This window comes from Scyliorhinus torazame, chromosome 19, assembly GCF_047496885.1.
Source record: "Scyliorhinus torazame isolate Kashiwa2021f chromosome 19, sScyTor2.1, whole genome shotgun sequence".
Taxonomy (NCBI): domain Eukaryota; kingdom Metazoa; phylum Chordata; class Chondrichthyes; order Carcharhiniformes; family Scyliorhinidae; genus Scyliorhinus; species Scyliorhinus torazame.
In genome coordinates this window covers 94,587,280-94,605,479 of record NC_092725.1, presented here as the reverse complement: position 1 = coordinate 94,605,479, position 18,200 = coordinate 94,587,280, and the positions used below count along the sequence as shown (strand labels likewise).

Genomic DNA, 18,200 nt, shown 5'->3' with positions numbered 1-18,200 from the left:
GGGAGAGATTAGTGGAGGAGATACTGCGAGTGGATAGGAGATATGCGGAGGCCCCGGACGCGGGGCTCCTGAGGGAGCTTCGGAAACTACACGCAGAGATTGAGTTGTTGACCACGGGGAAGGCGGTGGAGCAGTTGAGGAGGGCAAGGGGGGCGGTCTACGAATATGGGGAAAAGGCGAGCAGGATGTTGGCGCACCAGCTTAGGAAGAGAGAAGCGGCCAGGGAGATTGGGGGAGTAAGGAGTAGGGAGGGCAACATGGTCTTGGACCCGGGGGGGGGGTGGTTTATAGCAAATTATATGAGTCGGAACCCCCGTCTGGTGTAGAAGGGATGAGGCAGTTCCTTGATCAGTTGAGGTTTCCGAGGGTGGAGGAGGACCTGATTGAGGGGCTTGGAGCACCGATTGAAGCAGAGAAAATTGTTAAAGGTCTGGAGGGCATGCAGACGGGCAAGGGTCCAGGCCGGACGGCTATCCGGACGGTTACCCGGTAGAATTCTATAAGAAGTTCTCAGAGGTGTTGTGCCCACTGCTGATGAGGACCTTTGGACCTTTAATGAGGCTAAAGAGAGGGGAATCCTACCCCCAACGATGTCGCAGGCCTCGATCTTGCTCATCCTTAAACGAGAAAAGGAACCGGAACAATGTGGGTCACATAGGCCGATCTCGCTTTTGAACGTAGATGCAAAGCTGCTGGCTAAGATTTTGGCCACTAGGATGTTCGCTCTGGCTATAGAGACATTGGCCATGGCGCTGAGAGCATCAAGGAAGTGGCAGGGGCTGGTTTGCGGGGGGGGGGGGGGGGGGGGGGGTGGAGCAATGGGCTTCGCTGTACGCGGATGACCTGCTCTTGTACATCTCGGACCCGGTGGAGGGGATCAGGGAGGTTATGCAGACCGTGGGAGAATTTGGCAGGTCCTCGGGGTACAAATTGAACATGGGGAAAAAGTGAATTGTTTGTGATCCAGGCAAGGGGACAGGAGAGGAGACTGAAGGAGCTGCCACTCAGGATGGTAGAGAGGAGCTTTCGCTACCTGGGAATACAGGTGGCTCGGAAATTACACGGGCTCAACCTAACCCGGCTGGTGGAGCAAATGGGGGACTTTAAAAGATGGGATATGCTCCCGTTATCGTTGGCGGGGAGGGTACAGACCATGAAAATGACGGTCCTCCCCAGATTTTTGTTTGTCTTCCAGTGCCTTCCCATCTTCATCCCTAAGGCCTTTTTCAAGCGGGTAAACAAGATTATTTTGGGCTTTGTATGGGCGAATAAAACCCCGCGGATGAAGAAAATGTTGTTGGAGCGCAGTCTGGGGAAGGGGGTTGGCGCTGTCGAACGTCTGCAACTGCTACTGGGCAGCGTATACAGCGATGATTAGGAAGTGGGTAATGGGGGAGGGGTTGGTATGGGAGCGGATGGAGGCAGCGTCATGCAAAGGCACCAGTTTGGGAGCACTGGTAATGGCAGCGCCGGCCCGGCACTCCACTAGCCCGGTGGTGGCATTGAGGATCTGGGGGCAATGGAGGAGGTATAAGAAGATGGAGGGTGCGTCAGTCTGGAACCCGATTTGCAATAACCACAGGTTGGTGCCGGGCAGGATAGATGGCGGGTTCCGAAGTTGGCAGAGAGCAGGAATTAGACGGATGGGAGATCTATTCATAGACGGGAGTTTTCCCAGTCTGAAGGCGCTGGAGGACAAGTTCAAGCTGCCGCCGGGGAATGGTTTCAGATATTTACAAGTCCGGGACTTTCTGAGGAAATAGGTGTTGGCTTTCCCACTGATGCCGCCACGAGGCATGCAGGACAGAGTAGTCTCTGGTACCTGGGTGGGGAAGGTATCGGATATCTATCAGGAGTTGTTGGAGGGAGACCCCAGTGGAGGAACTGAAGGGCAAGTGGGAGGAGGAGCTAGGTGGGGAGTTAGAGGCAGGTCTGTGGGCGGACGCCCTAAGCAGGGTTAATTCCTCCTCATGTGCCAGGCTCAGTCTAATACAGTTTAAGGTGGTACACTGGGCGCACATTACGGCGGCGAGGATGAGCAAGTTTTTCGGGGTAGAAGATAGATGTGCGAGGTATGCGGGAAGCCCAGCAAACCATGTCCACATGTTTTGGGCATGCCCGAAGCTTGAAGGATTTTGGCAGGGGTTTGCCAAGGCAATGTCCAAGGTACTTGGTACGCGGGTGGTGCCGAGTCCAGATATGGCGATCTTTGGAGTGTCAGAAGACCCGGGAGTTCAGGGAGTGAAAGAGGCCGACGTTTTGGCCTTTGCCTTCCTGGTAGCCCGGAGACGGATCTTTTTAATGTGGAGGGACTCGAAGCCCCCGAGTGTGGAGACTTGGGTCAGTGACATGGCTGGGTTTCTCAAGCTGGAGAAAATAAAGTTTGCCTTGAGGGGGTCAATGCTGGGATTCTCTCGGAGGTGGCAGCCGTTCGTCAAATTTCTCGGGGAAAATTAAAATGTCAGCAGAAGCAGCATTCTGAAGGGGGGGAGGGGGGGGCGGATAGGTGCAATATGGTTAAGGGGTGTACAGAAGGGGTTGGGTGGGAAATGTCTAGTTTACCATGTTGACGTTTATGTTATTGTTTTGTTATTATAAAAAGTTTGCAAATGCTTCAATAAAAAAAATTTTTTTTAAAAAAGAATTTGTTTAGTGCATATGGTGAGATGGATGGAACCTATCATAGAATCCTAAAATAGAGTCTTGTTATATAAAACAGTCTTACTGTGGAATTGCTTCCACAAATCTGCCCCCGTTCACTGTCATTACTGCATTCAAAATGACAGATCAATTTAGGAAGTTGTTGCTAGGATATTAGCAAAGAATAGTGGTGAACATTTGAAATGTTCAAACTGTTTACACTTAAGTGTAGAACAGTGTATGTATATACATTTAACTCTTTGATCACGAGTGTATTTTGAGCAGCAAAACACACTGGTAAAATAGAACATGCAGTGCAGAAGGAGGCCATTCGGCCCATCGAGTCTGCACTGACCCACATTAAGCCCTCACTTCCACCCTATCCCCGTAACCCAATAACCCCTCCTAATACTCAGGGGAAGAAGCTTCTAACAGCTGTTGATAATGGGAGCATTGAGATAATAGATTAAAAGGAAAGGAATATCTTGCACAGTAACTCATGTCTCTTAGTAATAACCAAAGCACTTCATAACCTGTAATTTATTTTCATTCCAATCACTTCTATTATGCAGGCAAAAACAGCACCCATTTTGTGCATAGCAAGATCCCAAAGTCAGTAAGATGGTAACTGACTAGTTAATTTGTATTAGTATCAATACAGTAAACTCAGTGTCAATGTTGCACATGGTTATCACAAGTTGATGTTCTTTATTCAAATATTGTGAAGACCGAAGCTGTTCTTTTTGGTCCTCACTCCAAATTCCCTTGCCTAGTACACAACTTCCTCCCTCTACTTGACAGAACTCTGAGATTAAATCAATCTGTTCACAACCTTGCTGTCATATTTGATCCTAAGATAACCTTACAACGTCATTCGTGCCATCACTAAGTTTGCCTATTTCCACTTGCAGAACATTGCCCAACTTTGCTCCTGTCTCAGCTCATCTGCTGCTGATATCTGCGCTCCACTAATTCTGAACTCTTGTATATTCCCAATTATAATCACTCCACCATTGGTGGCTGTGACTTAGGTTGCCTAGATCCCAAGCTCTGGAATTCCCTCACTAAACCTCTCTACTTTCTCTCTTCATTGAAACCTACTTGTTGATTATGATTTTGGACTTCTGACCTACAGGACGCGATTCAATGGACCCGAGTTAAAGTTCGCTGAACAGAGTGTTTAGTGGAGTGTTACTCGGCACACGCAGCGCCGAGAAAGACCCTACTATTCAATGGCACTTTGTGGGTGTTTTTTGGGCTCGTCGAGGAACTCCCCGTCAAGGCCACTCTTTAAGACTACTTGTGGATTGAGGTGCCATTTGTAAAGGCCGCCCCGATCTTCCGACCCCCCTCTGCATTCCCCACTACGATCTCAGGACTCCCCCACTTCACCCACTTACCTCTTCCGGGGTCCTGATCCTCTCTTACCCCCCCACCCCCTCACCCCACCTCTTGTGGGCAAGGCCCCCTGGCATGGGCAACCTGGGCACCCTGATGGTGCCAGGCTGGCAGTGTCACACTGACAGTGCAAAGGTGCCACCTTGTCCTGTCCCCGACAACCCAGCAGCCTCAATTTTCCAGTGAGACACCCCCCAGTTCTCCCACCCCAGGGTGCCATCACAACTTTGAGAATCAGTATGGTGCTTGGTTGAGGCCTCGCTGGCAAGGCCGGTGAATCCTGGACCCCAGGTGAATTGGTTGAGCACATATTTAAATGAGCCGAATGGATTTATTTATAATGGAAATATTTAAATGTTCCAGAGAATATAGGCTCATTTTTCCCAATGTAAACAGGAGTCTAAGCTATACAGACTGGGAAAATACTATGTTCCACTCAAGTCTATGTGGTGTTGGATGGTCTTTGCCGGGCAGCTGATACGGATTCTATAATTGACTTTGGTCTACCTGGGATAGGGAGGAATTAATTATCCCTTCAGTTTGTTCAAACTCAACTAGCCAGGGGGTACAGAATAGAGCTGGAGCCAAGACTTTGTACACTTTTTTTTACAGAGCTGCACATTGCCTTTGTGCTTCACCAATCCAGTAACCAGTGTCATATATAATCCCAATAATCCTACCATTTGAATACATCTAAACACTACTATGTGCAACTTATTTCCTGATTTATCTTGTGTCTTTGTATCCAATAAAGTTAAATTCGGGATAGAATGTTCATTTAACTCTCTTTGATTCATATTATCTTAAAATGGAAATATCCTTTTAATATGTTATTTATTTAGCAGTACTAGCTGTGCCTCTTGGCTCTTAGCAAGTATGATCCTTGTTGGCAATGCTGGAAGGTTTCAATGTTCTCCCAGTTAAAAAACTGTCTGAAGGGGAGAATTTATTTGAGAGCATATCATTGGAGAGAGGAGCAACAACAGTGCAGGATTGGCTGGAGCTGGAAAGTAGATCCATCCTCATTAAGAAGTGTTAAAGGCCGTTTACAAATGTAAATATATTAATTGTTGAAGTCGGAAATTTGTCAAAATCTATTACTTTGAAACTTGTGAATTTTGAGATGACCTGATAGATATCTTTAAAATTATGAATGGTTTGAACAGGGTAGTTATGGAAAGAATGTTTTCAGTAGTGTGAAAATCCAAAACCAAGGGGCATAAAAATACGATAGTTACTAATACATCCAATAGGGAATTGAAGAGAAATTTCTTGACCCAGGGAGTGATTAAAATGTGGAACTTGTTACCGTAGTAGGTGGTTGACACATACAGCTTAGATAATGTAGGAAATAGGGCCACAATTTGGCAGATGGAGTTTAATTTGAATAAGTATAGGTTATCCATTTTGGCTGAAAAAATTGTCAGGCAAATTATTATCTAAATGGAAAGCAGATTCAAAATGCGTCTGGGCAGAGGGACCTGGGTGTCTTTGTTCATGAATCGCAGAAAATCTGTATGCGGGTACAAAACGTAATAAGAAAGGCAAATGGAATGTTAGCGTTTATTGCAAAAGGACTGGAGTATAAAAGTAGAGAAGTATTGTTGCAATTGTATAGGGTGTTGGTGAGACCACATCTGGAATATTGTGTCCAGTTTTGGTCCCCTTATTTGAGGACCTGTAAGATGCTACCTTATGTGGTAACATTGGAAACAGTTCAGAGGAGCTTCACCAGATTGATTCCGGGGGTGAAAGGGTTGCTGCATGAGAAGAGATTAAACAGTTTGGGCTTATGCTCGCTGGAGTTTAGAAGTATGAGAGGGGATCTGATCGAGGTATATAAAATACTAAAAGGGATTGATAACGTAATGTAGACCAACGTTTTAGATTGTGGGGCAATCTAGGACAAGAGTTCACAGATATAGTTTGAGAGGCTGAGATAAGGAGGAGCCACTTCTTGTAGAGGGTGGCGAATTTGTGGAGCTCGCTGCCCCATAGTGCAGTGGAGTCCGAATCATTAAATGGTTTCAAGAGGCAATAGATAGATATATTTCAGATTTTCTTTTTAAACTGGTTAAAGGGATATGGGGAACAGGTAGGGAGGTGGCTTTGAGACCAGGAAGAGATCAGCCATGACCTGACTGAATGGCGGAGCAGGCTCGTTGGGCTGAATTGCCTACTTCTGCTCCTAATTCCTATGTTCCAATGTTATCAGAAGGAAATGAAACAAGTTATATGAGAGAGAAGTGAAAAGAGGAAGGAGGTAGGTGGAATGGGAGAGACTCATCTGGTTCATAAACACCAGCACAGACTCGCTGGGCCAAATGGTCTCTTTCTATGCTATATATTCTGTATGGTGCTTAAAGAAAAAGTTGATAGTTAGAAGCCTACTGTTTAGAGTTATGTCCAGTTAAATGTCAAGAGTTCCATAAGATGATAGATGAGACTATCTTTGCCCTCTGAGGGGATGGGCAATAAATGCTGGCCCAGGCAGCCCACATTCTGTGAATGAATAGGGGAAAAACTACATTGGTAGAAGCCAGAACTAATGTTCTGTTGAGTCTTTACAGGGTTTCAGATGTTTACAGGTGAGACCAGTAGAATTGAATTTAAATATCATCACTATCTAAATGATTTGTGTTTTAGTTACAACTATCACCTCTATTTCTTTGATTGAAATAACAGTCTAACATACTCTGGCTCTGCAAAAAGACTGGGATGGTCTGTAAAGAGACATCTCTAAGATCATTATTAATTCCTCTCAGTCATCAATCAGCAGGAAACTTGACCTTGATAAAGTAAGATCATACCAGTTGTTCCTTGCAAGATATCACACTTTTCTCTTTCTCTTACTATCCTACTTCCTACTGAGAGAAGCAGACCCCACAACTCTTAACTTGCTGTTTCAGACTCTTACTCAACTGCTAACTAGCTTTCGGAGCGCTGCTCCTTCCTCAGGTGAATGAAAAGGTATGTTCCAAAAACATATATAAAGACAAAGTCAAAGATGCAAGACAATATTTTGAATGCGAGCATTTGCAGGTAATTAAGTCTTTACAGATCCCGAGATAGGTGTGAATTGTCTCAAGCCAGAACAGTTGGTAGGATTTCACAAGCCTTCAGAACAACGACCACGACACCACACAACCCTGCCATGGCAATCTCTGCAAGACGTGCCAGATCATCGACATGGGCACCACCATTACACGTGAGAACACCACCCACCAGGTACGCGGTGCACACTCGTGTGACTCGGCCAACGTTGTCTACCTCCTACGCTGCAGGAAAGGATGTCCTGAAGCGTGTTACATTGCCGAGACCATGCAGGCGCTGCGACAACGGATGAATGGACATCGTGCGACAATCACCAGGCAGGAATGTTCCCTTCCAGTTGGGGAACACTTCAGCAGTCAAGGGCATTCAGCCTCTGATCTCCGGGTAAGCGTTCTTCAAGTTGACCTTCAGGACGCGCGACAACGCAAAATCACCGAGCAGAAACTTATAGCCAAGTTTTGCACACATGAGTACGGCCTCAACCGGGACCTTGGATTCATGTCGCATTACATTCATTCCCCCACCATCTGGCCTGGGCTTGCGAAATCCTACCAACTGTCCTGGCTTATTCGGGCCCGGAGGGCGAGTGTCCGAAGGCTGTCAGCCGCCCAGTGTCGGGAGCGCAGAGTGCAAGAGACGCTCTGGAGCGGGGTGCGGGTCTCACTCGTGCCTGACACTATGTCACCCTTCACCCCCTCTGGGGAACTCCCAGAACCTAGCACATCATAATTGAAGGTTCTTTTGTTTTTCTGCCTCTGTAGATAGTTCAGGCAGTGCCCCTTCACCAACACTCCGACTCCCTCCCTCCCCATCACCCTCCTTTCCCCTCTCTCCCCACCAACCCCCTTCTGTTGGTTCAGATGTGAGGGTTCCTGGTCTCTCCAGTGCAAAGTTTAGTGCTTGTACCATTTGTTTTTTGTAGAAAAGTGTTGTGAACTGTTTTAATAATCAGAGTATCCACCTCCTCCCCCCCCGTACATTGGTACTGAGGGGAGGATACCCTGTTTCTCCAACACAAAATTAGTGTTTTTACCGTTTGGCCTTGTATATATTTTTTACTGTTTTAATAAAAAGATATGAGACAATTCACACCTCATTCACCTGGGGTTACCCCTATCTCTGGATCTGTAAAGACTTAATTACCTGCAAATGCTCGCATTCAAAGCATTGTCTTGCATCTTTGACTTTGTCTATATATATATATATATATATGTTTCGGGAACATACCTCTTCATTCACCTGAGTAAGGAGGAGTGCTCCGAAAGCTAGTGATTTGAAATAAACCTGTTGGACTTTAACCTGGTGTTGTAAAACTTCTTACTGTGCTCACCCCAGTCCAACGCTGGTATCTCCACATCAACTGCTAACATTAGGTGGTGACCTATTTCTGTGGACAGGGTAATCAGAACAAAATACTGTGGATTTGTTACTGATTTTTGTTATTCTTTCTGAGGAGAATTGCAATTCTTTTGTTATTCAGTATCAGGAAGACATTCAGGAATTAAATGAAGTGGCCAGGCACCGACCCCGCTCCACCCTTGTGATGGGAATCCAACAGGAGAACAGGCAAATCCGAGACCTACAGCAAGAAAATAAAGGTATATCTTCATTGTGTCTATTAATGAAATTAATTGAGAGGCACTCACTGAATGCGCAGGTTATCTCCCTTCAAATCATTTGTGATTGAGACAATTTAATGAATACATTTTAGTTCTGCGCATCAAAACTCTTGTAATCAAAATATTGAAAATGATGATGCAATTTGTATTGTCAGAAATAAATGTATTTTATCTGGTGGGGAACAGGTAACAATCTTAAAATCAAAGCTGAGCTATTTAGTGTCAAAATTCTTATAGCCAGTTGGTGAAGGCAGAGACCAGAAGTCAATCTTTACTCCGTTTTAGATTTATTCACAAAGTGATACACTATGGATGTATGTCTCCCCTAACTTTTGAACCAAATAAAAATAAAGCAATTAACAGTGGTGACAGCCAATTAAAAGGACCTAGTGTGTCTCTACATGTGCCAAAGTCATTATCTAATGAGTAACCCACCACACCTGTAAACACCTAATATTAATTTATGCAATTAACATTCAGGAGTGAAAGGAGGAAGCATTTTTTAGACAAACGGTGGTGGAAGCCTGGAACTCTTTTTCCCCACTTTCCCTCGTTCCTTTTCCCTCCCCCCACCCCTCACGAAAGACCTGATGGTGGAGGACAATTGAAATTTTTAAGACTGCAATCGATGGATTTTTGTTGAAAAGATATAAATTAAAGAGATAAGCCACTAAGGTTGAATTGTGGAACAGGCTGAAAGCTGCCTCCTCTAGGCGTCTCTCCTTTGGTGAAAGAGATCTACCATGCGGATCTAGCAGCACTTGCAAACACTAAAACTCAGTAGAAATTTGAGTTAAAACTTCTCGGGTGCAAATAAGAATCGTTATTGCCTCTATTTGATTACAATTGAAAATCACTTAAATCTTATTCTCTAATAAGTTCGGCTAGCAAAAAGGACTTAAAGAGAAGCAACTTGTACACAATTTAACTTTTAAAGTAATACAGAAATGGTTTCTTGCTTACGGAAAACAGCTTGCATTTACTTCAAGAGTTAGAGTGAAAAAGTGAAAGTATAGAGATAGAGAATAGTTTAGATCAAAGTATAGAATAATCCAGATAAAAAATGGCTGTACAGACCCTCACGGTTATACTAAATCATATCCGTGTTTAGCCGTCTATCTACACCCCTATGTAATCCTAATTGGTTTGGGTTAGAATCGAATGCTTTTGATTTGACGGTTAGCTGCCAATCTTCAATGTGCAACATTAGTTTTAATTGTTTCATGTCTGAATACTTGTGCATGTTATGGAATGTGATTCTGTGCTGTTATCGCGACCAGCTTAAACTGGTCTTCTGCTGACTTAGCTGTTATCTGCATTGTGAACAATGGTGCCTTCATATTACTATGGTGTTGCTCTGTCCTTGATCTGACAGCACAAGTATAGTGTCAAACTTCAAACTGTCTTGCAAATGTGCTGTTTTAATCTATAATGGAGTTATGCTGTTTTGTATCTCTATGTTTTGAGATGACCTGAGGTTATGAGTGAATTTAAAATGGGTATTTAAAAACTTGGGCTTAATATTTACACTAAATAGCTATCTCTTACCTATCAGGTGTATTAGAAAATAGTTGGTTTCTACATTTGTTCGAAATGTGAAAAACATGGTAACAGAAGCTAGGACACTTAAATATTCAGTTTAGTCTGTTAATTCTTTTGCTAATAGTAATATTAAAATAAAATGAGACTTTATCGAGTTTTCCCATATCCTGTTTCCGAATACAAAAAGGAGCAATCTGCATTGAACAGGATTTGTTTGAAATATCTTAATATCTGAGTTTTATAAGCTGCCCCAAGACAAACATTCAACAGCCGAAAGATAATACATGAAGGATCAATGAGGAGCATTTATACTCCAACTATAATGACATTTGGAAATGATTTCACTAATGCTGTTGGAACAGTGTAAATGAATCAGTGGTCAATTTACACTGTCCAGGTTTAGGCGATGTGAAGCCACGGCCACCTTCCGCTGACACTAACCTTGTACGTGCAACTATTTTGTTTTTAACGCATTTTATTCAAACTTGTATCAAAGTAGGTTACAGCAAATAAACACCCCTGGAAACATTCTTCCCAACAATCAACTACACAGTTTGTACAGATTTTCCTCCTTTTTCACCCCACCCCCCCCGCGAACACTACCGCCCAGAAACGTCCCAATTTTCCACAACCCCAAAACATGTGTGCATGATTCGCTGGCCCCCATCCACACCTCTCACACTCATCTGCTACCCCCTGAAAGAACCCACTCATTCTCGCCCGAGTCATATGCACCCTGTGCACCACCTTGAACTGTATCAGGCTCATCCTTGCACAAGCGGAGGTCCCGTTTAACCTTTGCAGTGCCTCACTCCATACTCCCCAATTGATCTCCATTCCCAACTCCGCTTCCTATTTTTCCTCGATCTTCACCACCTGCTCGCCTCCCTGCTCCCCCAGCCACTTATATCCCAATTCTTCCCTCCCCTTCCACAGGAAGCAGTAGTCGCTCCAGCAGGGTGTATCCCGGCAATCTATGGAACCCCTTCCAGACCTTTCATGCAAAGTCCCTCACCTGTAGTTACCTGAACTCACTACCCCGTGGCAGCTCTACCCTCTCCCTTAGCTCCTCCAGACTGGCGAACCCTTCCTCTAAATACAAATCCCTCACCTTGACCAGCCCCACTTCCCTCCACCTCCTGTATACACTATACCCCCCCCCCCCCCCCCCCCCGGCTCAAACCCATGATTCTCGCACAGCGGCGTTAGCACCGACATCCCTTCCACCCTAAAATGCCTCCTCAGCTGATTCCATATCTTCACCGTGGGCTCCCTGAATATCTACTCGGAGCCATTGTCAATGCTGCCGTCACCATAGCCCTCTAACTAGACCCCTTACAAGATTCCTCCTCCATCCTAACCCTCTCTACCTCTTCTCCTTCCCACCATCGCCGCACCTTGTCCACATTCGCCGCCCAATAATAATGAAGCAAGTTTGGCAACGCCAACCCCCCCCCCTGCTGCCTCTGCCTCTGTAGCAGGGTCCTCCCCACCCTCGGCATCTTCCCTGCCCATACAAAGTCAGAGATGATTGTGTCCACTTTCCGAAAAAAGGTCTTTGGTATAAAGATCGGGAGAGCCTGAAAGATAAATAAGAACCTTGGCAGAATATTCATTTTCACCACTTGGACCCTCCCCGCTAATGTTAAGTGCAATGTATCCCACCTCTTAAGATCCCTCCTGGCTTCCTCCACCAGCTTTGTTAAGTTCCACTTATAGAGCCCCATCCATTCCCTCGCTACCTGAATCCCCAAGTACCTAAACGTATCCCTCGCTACCATAAATGGCATCCCCCTAAATTAGCCCGCTGTGCAAGCTCATTCACCGGGAATACCTCGCTTTTCCCTACATTCAGCTTGTAGCAACTTTTTTTTGGACTATTTATCTATTGATGAATTGTACGCTTCCTAAAGGTTTTGCTATTTTCTTTTCCTGTTGAAATGTTTGTACTCCTAACTACCACAGCAAATTAAATACACAGAAATGCTTTATTGGATTTTTGCCTGTCATTCATAAAACACAGTAAGAAGTTTTACAACACCAGGTTAAAGTCCAACAGGTTTGTTTCGATGTCACTAGCTTTCGGAGCGCTGCTCCTTCCTCAGGTGAATGAAGAGGTATGTTCATAAAGCAGGCAGCTGGTAATTCATGTCAGCCTTTCTTCAATCTGTCAATTCTGAGAATCCAGCCAGTTGGCGCCAAATTGCTTTACAGTATTTTGTCTGTACACTAGTGTTCAATTCATCAGTGTAGTACATTAGAACATTCTGTATTCTCATCACGTGTTGCAGTGTATTCCAATAATCTAGGTTAGGAACATAGGTCGGCTCCCTAGTGCAGTACTGATGGAACACTCTATTGCTGGAAGTTGTTAAACTGAGATCCCATGTTGCTGATATGGTTGGACATTGTGTCCCATATCTATTTGAAGAGTGGGGAATTCTCGGCTGTTTGCAGCTGATGTTTCCTCTCAGCCAACAGGTTTTTTGGAATCCTGCTACGCACAAAATGGTTGCCTATGTCACAACAGCTCTTGCAGTTCTAAAACAATCCATTGTGAAACACTGTGGAACGTTTATGAGGGCCCTCTTGGGGTAGTTTCTAACTGCAAGGTTTTTCATGTTCAATCACTCAGAAAACCTTGCCTTAAATAAAGCTGAAACCTATACAATAACACCTGTAAGTCTCAGCCAAAAGGTTTATTTAAGGAATCCTATACTATGTGAAATTCCATGGAATCCCCCCTCCCCTCCCACCATGCATATTATAAAATAAAACTGCAAACAAACTAAAACAGTATTGAATTATTATTTTTCATATTGTAGGCCTCGTCAAAAAGAAAAAGGAAGCATTTGTCAGGACCAAAAGGCTGGGAACAGACAAAGCCTGTGTGGAATATAAGGAAAGTAGGAAGGAACTTAAGCAAGGAGTCAGGAGGGCTAGAAGGGGTCACGAAAAGTCATTGGCAAATAGGGTTAAGGAAAATCCCAAGGCTTTTTACACGTACATAAAAAGCAAGAGGGTAGCCAGGGAAAGGGTTGGCCCACTGAAGGATAGGCAAGGGAATCTGTGTGTGGAGCCAGAGGAAATGGGCGAGGTACTAAATAAATACTTTGCATCAGTATTCACCAAAGAGAAGGAATTGGTAGATGTTGAGTCTGGAGAAGGGTGTATAGATAGCCTGGGTCACATTGAGATCCAAAAAGACGAGGTGTTGGGCGTCTTAAAAAATATTAAGGTAGATAAGTCCCCAGGGCCTGATGGGATCTACCCCAGAATACTGAAGGAGGCTGGAGAGGAAATTGCTGAGGCCTTGACAGAAATCTTTGGATCCTCACTGTCTTCAGGTGATGTCCCAGAGGACTGGAGAATAGCCAATGTTGTTCCTCTGTTTAAGAAGGGTAGCAAGGATAATCCAGGGAACTACAGGCCGGTGAGCCTTACGTCAGCGGTAGGGAAATTACTGGAGAGAATTCTTCGAGACAGGATCTACTCCCATTTGGAAGCAAATGGACGTATTAGTGAGAGGCAGCATGGTTTTGTGAAGGGGAGGTCGTGTCTCACTAACTTGATAGAGTTTTTCGAGGAGGTCACAAAGATGATTGATGCAGGTAGGGCAGTGGATGTTGTATATATGGACTTCAGTAAGGCCTTTGACAAGGTCCCTCATGGTAGACTAGTACAAAAGGTGACGTCACACGGGATCAGGGGTGAGCTGGCAAGGTGGATACAGATCTGGCTAGGTCATAGAAGGCAGAGAGTAGCAATGGAAGGATGCTTTTCTAATTGGAGGGCTGTGACCAGTGGTGTTCCTCAGGGATCAGTGCTGGGACCTTTGCTGTTTGTAGTATATATAAATGATTTGGAGGAAAATGTAACTGGTCTGATTAGTAAGTTTGCAGACGACACAAAGGTTAGTGGAATTGCGGATAGCGATGAGGACTGTCAGAGGATACAGCAGGATTTAGATTGTTTGGAGACTTGGGCGGAGAGATGGCAGATGGAGTTTAATCCGGGCAAATGTGAGGTAATGCATTTTGGAAGGTCTAATGCAGGTAGGGAATATACAGTGAATGGTAGAACCCTCAAAGAGTATTGAAAGTCAGAGAGATCTAGGTGTACAGGTCCACAGGTCATTGAAAGGGGCAACACAGGTGGAGAAGGTAGTCAAGAAGGCATACGGCGAGACTTCCGGGTGCGGCGATGACCAGCTGAGTCGCACATTTCGGCAGCTCCCGGTGGAACGGACTTTTGGGCTCTTAATAAGAGCCCCAACGGCAATTTTAACGGCTAAAAGTACTGTGCGGTGAACCAGAAGGGAATCCCCCCCTGGATACGGATGAAAAAAGGAGAGGAAGGTGGCCGGATTGCGGTGGATCCTTTAGAGCAGTGGCAAGGAAGGCAAGCAAAAACCAAGATGGCGTCGGAAGGTGGCAGTTTAATATGGGGCCCTGAACAACACGAGTTTTTGAAACGCTGCGTGGAAGAACTCAAAAAGGAAATGAAGAAGGAGCTGTTGGCCCCGATATTACAGGCGATCGAAGGGCTAAAGGAGGAGCAAAAGACCCATGAGCGAGAGCTTCGGGTCGTGAAGGCAAAGGCTGCCGAGAATGAGGACGACATACAGGGCCTGGTGGTGAAGACGGCGATGCACGAGGCACACCATAAACGTTGTGTGGAAAGGCTGGAGGCGCTGGAGAGCAACGCGAGGAGGAACAACCTAAGGATTCTTGGTCTTCCTGAAGGTGCGGAGGGAGCGGACATCGGGACATATGTGAGCACGATGCTGCACTCGTTAATGGGAGCGGAGGCCCCGGCGGGTCCGTTGGAGGTGGAGGGAGCATACCGAGTGATGGCGCGAGGACCGAGAGCAGGAGAAATTCCTAGAGCCATAGTGGTGAGATTTCTCCGTTTTAAGGACAAAGAGATGGTCCTTAGATGGGCAAAGAAAACTCGGAGCAGTAAGTGGGAGAACGCGGTGATCCGCGTATACCAAGACTGGAGTGCGGAGGTGGCGAGAAGGAGGGCGAGCTTTAATCGGGTCAAGGCGGTGCTTCACAAAAAGAAGATAAAATTCGGAATGCTGCGACTGGCAAGACTGTGGGTCACATATCAAGGGAGGCACCACTACTTTGAGACGGCGGATGAGGCGTGGACTTTTATTGTGGAAGAAAAATTGGAATGAGCGGGTTTTTTAAAAAAAAGAACGTTTGAAGCAAAGTGGTGGGGCGAGTATGGGGGGCGAAGAGGGGGGTAAAAAGGAGGGAAAGAGGAGTTTTATGTTATTAATCCTGCGATGTGGTAACTTTTCTCTCTTCCACAGGAGGTGGTGGGGGGAGGAAAGGAGGTGGAGGAGATGGGGCGTTGACCATTGGGGGCGGGGCCAAGGGGGAAGCGCGGGCTTGGTTCCCGCGCTATGATAATCATGGCGGGAATAGGGAAGCAGGAAGGAGGGGGCGTCGCACGGTGCGAGCCGAGGTCGGCCAGAGTTTGCTGACTTCTGGGAGCAACATGGGGGGTGTAACTACGCTAGTGGGGGATCTAGCGGGGTGGGTGGGAGGGGGGAACTATTGGGCTGCTGCTGCTGGGGAGAGGGGGGAGCTGGCATGGGGTGGGATGGGCGGGGGGGGCACCGCCTGGGGGGGGACACAGCTGCGTGGGAACCGGGTGAGGAGCTGGAAAAAGGGGATGGCTAATCGACAAGGGGGCGGGGGGTAAAAAGCCCCCCAACCCGGCTGATCACGTGGAACGTGAGAGGGCTGAATGGGCCGATAAAGAGGGCACGGGTACTCGCACACCTTAAGAAACTTAAGGCAGACGTGGTTATGTTACAGGAAACGCACTTGAAACTGATAGACCAGGTGAGACTACGCAAAGGTTGGGTGGGGCAGGTGTTCCATTCGGGGCTAGATGCGAAAAACAGGGGGGGTGGCTATATTAGTGGGGAAGCAGGTAATGTTTGAGGCAAAGACTATAGTGGCGGATAGCGGGGGCAGATACGTGATGGTGAGTGGCAAACTACAGGGGGAGACGGTGGTTTTGGTAAACGTATATGCCCCGAACTGGGATGATGCCAATTTTATGAGGCGGATGCTAGGACGCATCCCGGACCTAGAGGTGGGAAAGTTGGTAATGGGGGGAGATTTCAATACGGTGTTGGAACCAGGGCTGGACAGGTCGAGGTCCAGGACTGGAAGGAGGCTGGCAGCAGCCAAGGTGCTTAAAGATTTTATGGAGCAGATGGGAGGAGTAGACCTGTGGAGATTTAGCAGACCTAGGAGTAAGGAGTTTTCGTTTTTCTCCTATGTCCACAAAGTCTATTCGCGAATAGACTTTTTTGTTTTGGGAAGGGCGTTGATCCCGAAGGTGAGGGGAACGGAGTATACGGCTATAGCCATTTCGGATCACGCTCCACATTGGGTGGACTTGGAGATAGGGGAGGAAACAGAAGGGCGCCCACCCTGGAGAATGGACATGGGACTAATGGCAGATGAGGGGGTGTGTTTAAGGGTGAGGGGGTGCATTGAAAAGTACTTGGAACTCAATGATAATGGGGAGGTCCAGGTGGGAGTGGTCTGGGAGGCGCTGAAGTCAGTGGTTAGAGGGGAGCTGATATCAATAAGGGCACATAAAGGAAAGCAGGAGAGTAGGGAACGGGAGCGGTTGCTGCAAGAACTTCTGAGGGTGGACAGGCAATATGCGGAGGCACCGGAGGAGGGACTGTACAGGGAAAGGCAAAGGCTACACGTAGAATTTGACCTGCTGACAACGGGTACTGCAGAGGCACAGTGGAGGAAGGCACAGGGTGTACAGTACGAATATGGGGAGAAGGCGAGCAGATTGCTGGCCCACCAACTGAGGAAAAGGGGAGCAGCGAGGGAAATAGGGGGAGTGAGGGATGAGGAAGGAGAGATGGAGCGGGGAGCGGAGAGAGTGAATGGAGTGTTCAAGGCATTTTATAAAAAATTATATGAAGCTCAACCCCCGGATGGGAGGGAGAGAATGATGGGCTTTCTGGACCGGCTGGAATTTCCCAAGGTGGAGGAGCAGGAAAGGGTGGAACTGGGAGCACAGATTGAAATAGAGGAAGTAGTGAAAGGAATTAGGAGCATGCAGGCGGGGAAGGCTCCGGGACCGGATGGATTCCCAGTTGAATTTTACAGGAAATATGTGGACTTGCTCGCCCCGCTACTGATGAGGACCTTTAATGAGGCAAAGGAAAGGGGACAGCTGCCCCCGACTATGTCTGAGGCAACGATATCGCTTCTCCTAAAGAAGGAAAAGGACCCGCTACAATGCGGGTCCTATAGACCTATTTCCCTCCTAAATGTAGACGCTAAGATTCTGGCCAAGGTAATGGCAATGAGGATAGAGGATTGTGTCCCGAGGGTGGTCCATGAGGACCAAACTGGGTTTGTGAAGGGGAGACAGCTGAATACGAATATACGGAGGCTGCTAGGGGTAATGATGATGCCCCCACCAGAGGGGGAAGCGGAGATAGTGGTGGCGATGGATGCCGAGAAAGCATTTGATAGAGTGGAGTGGGATTATCTGTGGGAGGTGCTGAGGAGATTTGGTTTTGGAGATGAATATGTTGGATGGGTGCAGCTGTTGTATAGGGCCCCAGTGGCGAGTGTGGTCACGAATGGACGGGGATCTGCATACTTTCGGCTCCATAGAGGGACAAGGCAGGGATGCCCTCTGTCCCCATTATTGTTTGCACTGGCGATTGAGCCCCTGGCAATAGCATTGAGGGGTTCCAAGAAGTGGAGGGGAGTACTTAGAGGAGGAGAAGAACACCGGGTATCTCTGTATGCGGATGATTTGTTGTTATATGTAGCGGACCCGGCGGAGGGGATGCCAGAGATAATGTGGACACTTCGGGAGTTTGGAGAATTCTCAGGATATAAACTGAACATGGGGAAAAGTGAGTTGTTGGTGGTGCAT

At 46.6% G+C, this 18,200-nt stretch overlaps 1 protein-coding gene across 1 annotated transcript in view; it reads left to right on the top strand.

Moving 5' to 3' along the window:
- fgfr1op2 (FGFR1 oncogene partner 2) overlaps positions 1 to 18,200 on the top strand; it is a 36,954-nt gene that overhangs the window by 9,419 nt on the left and 9,335 nt on the right. Inside the window, exon 3 of the mRNA XM_072484831.1 lies at positions 8,573 to 8,690. Coding sequence (XP_072340932.1) covers positions 8,573 to 8,690 — 118 coding nt within the window. The remainder of the gene's footprint in view (positions 1 to 8,572; positions 8,691 to 18,200) is intronic.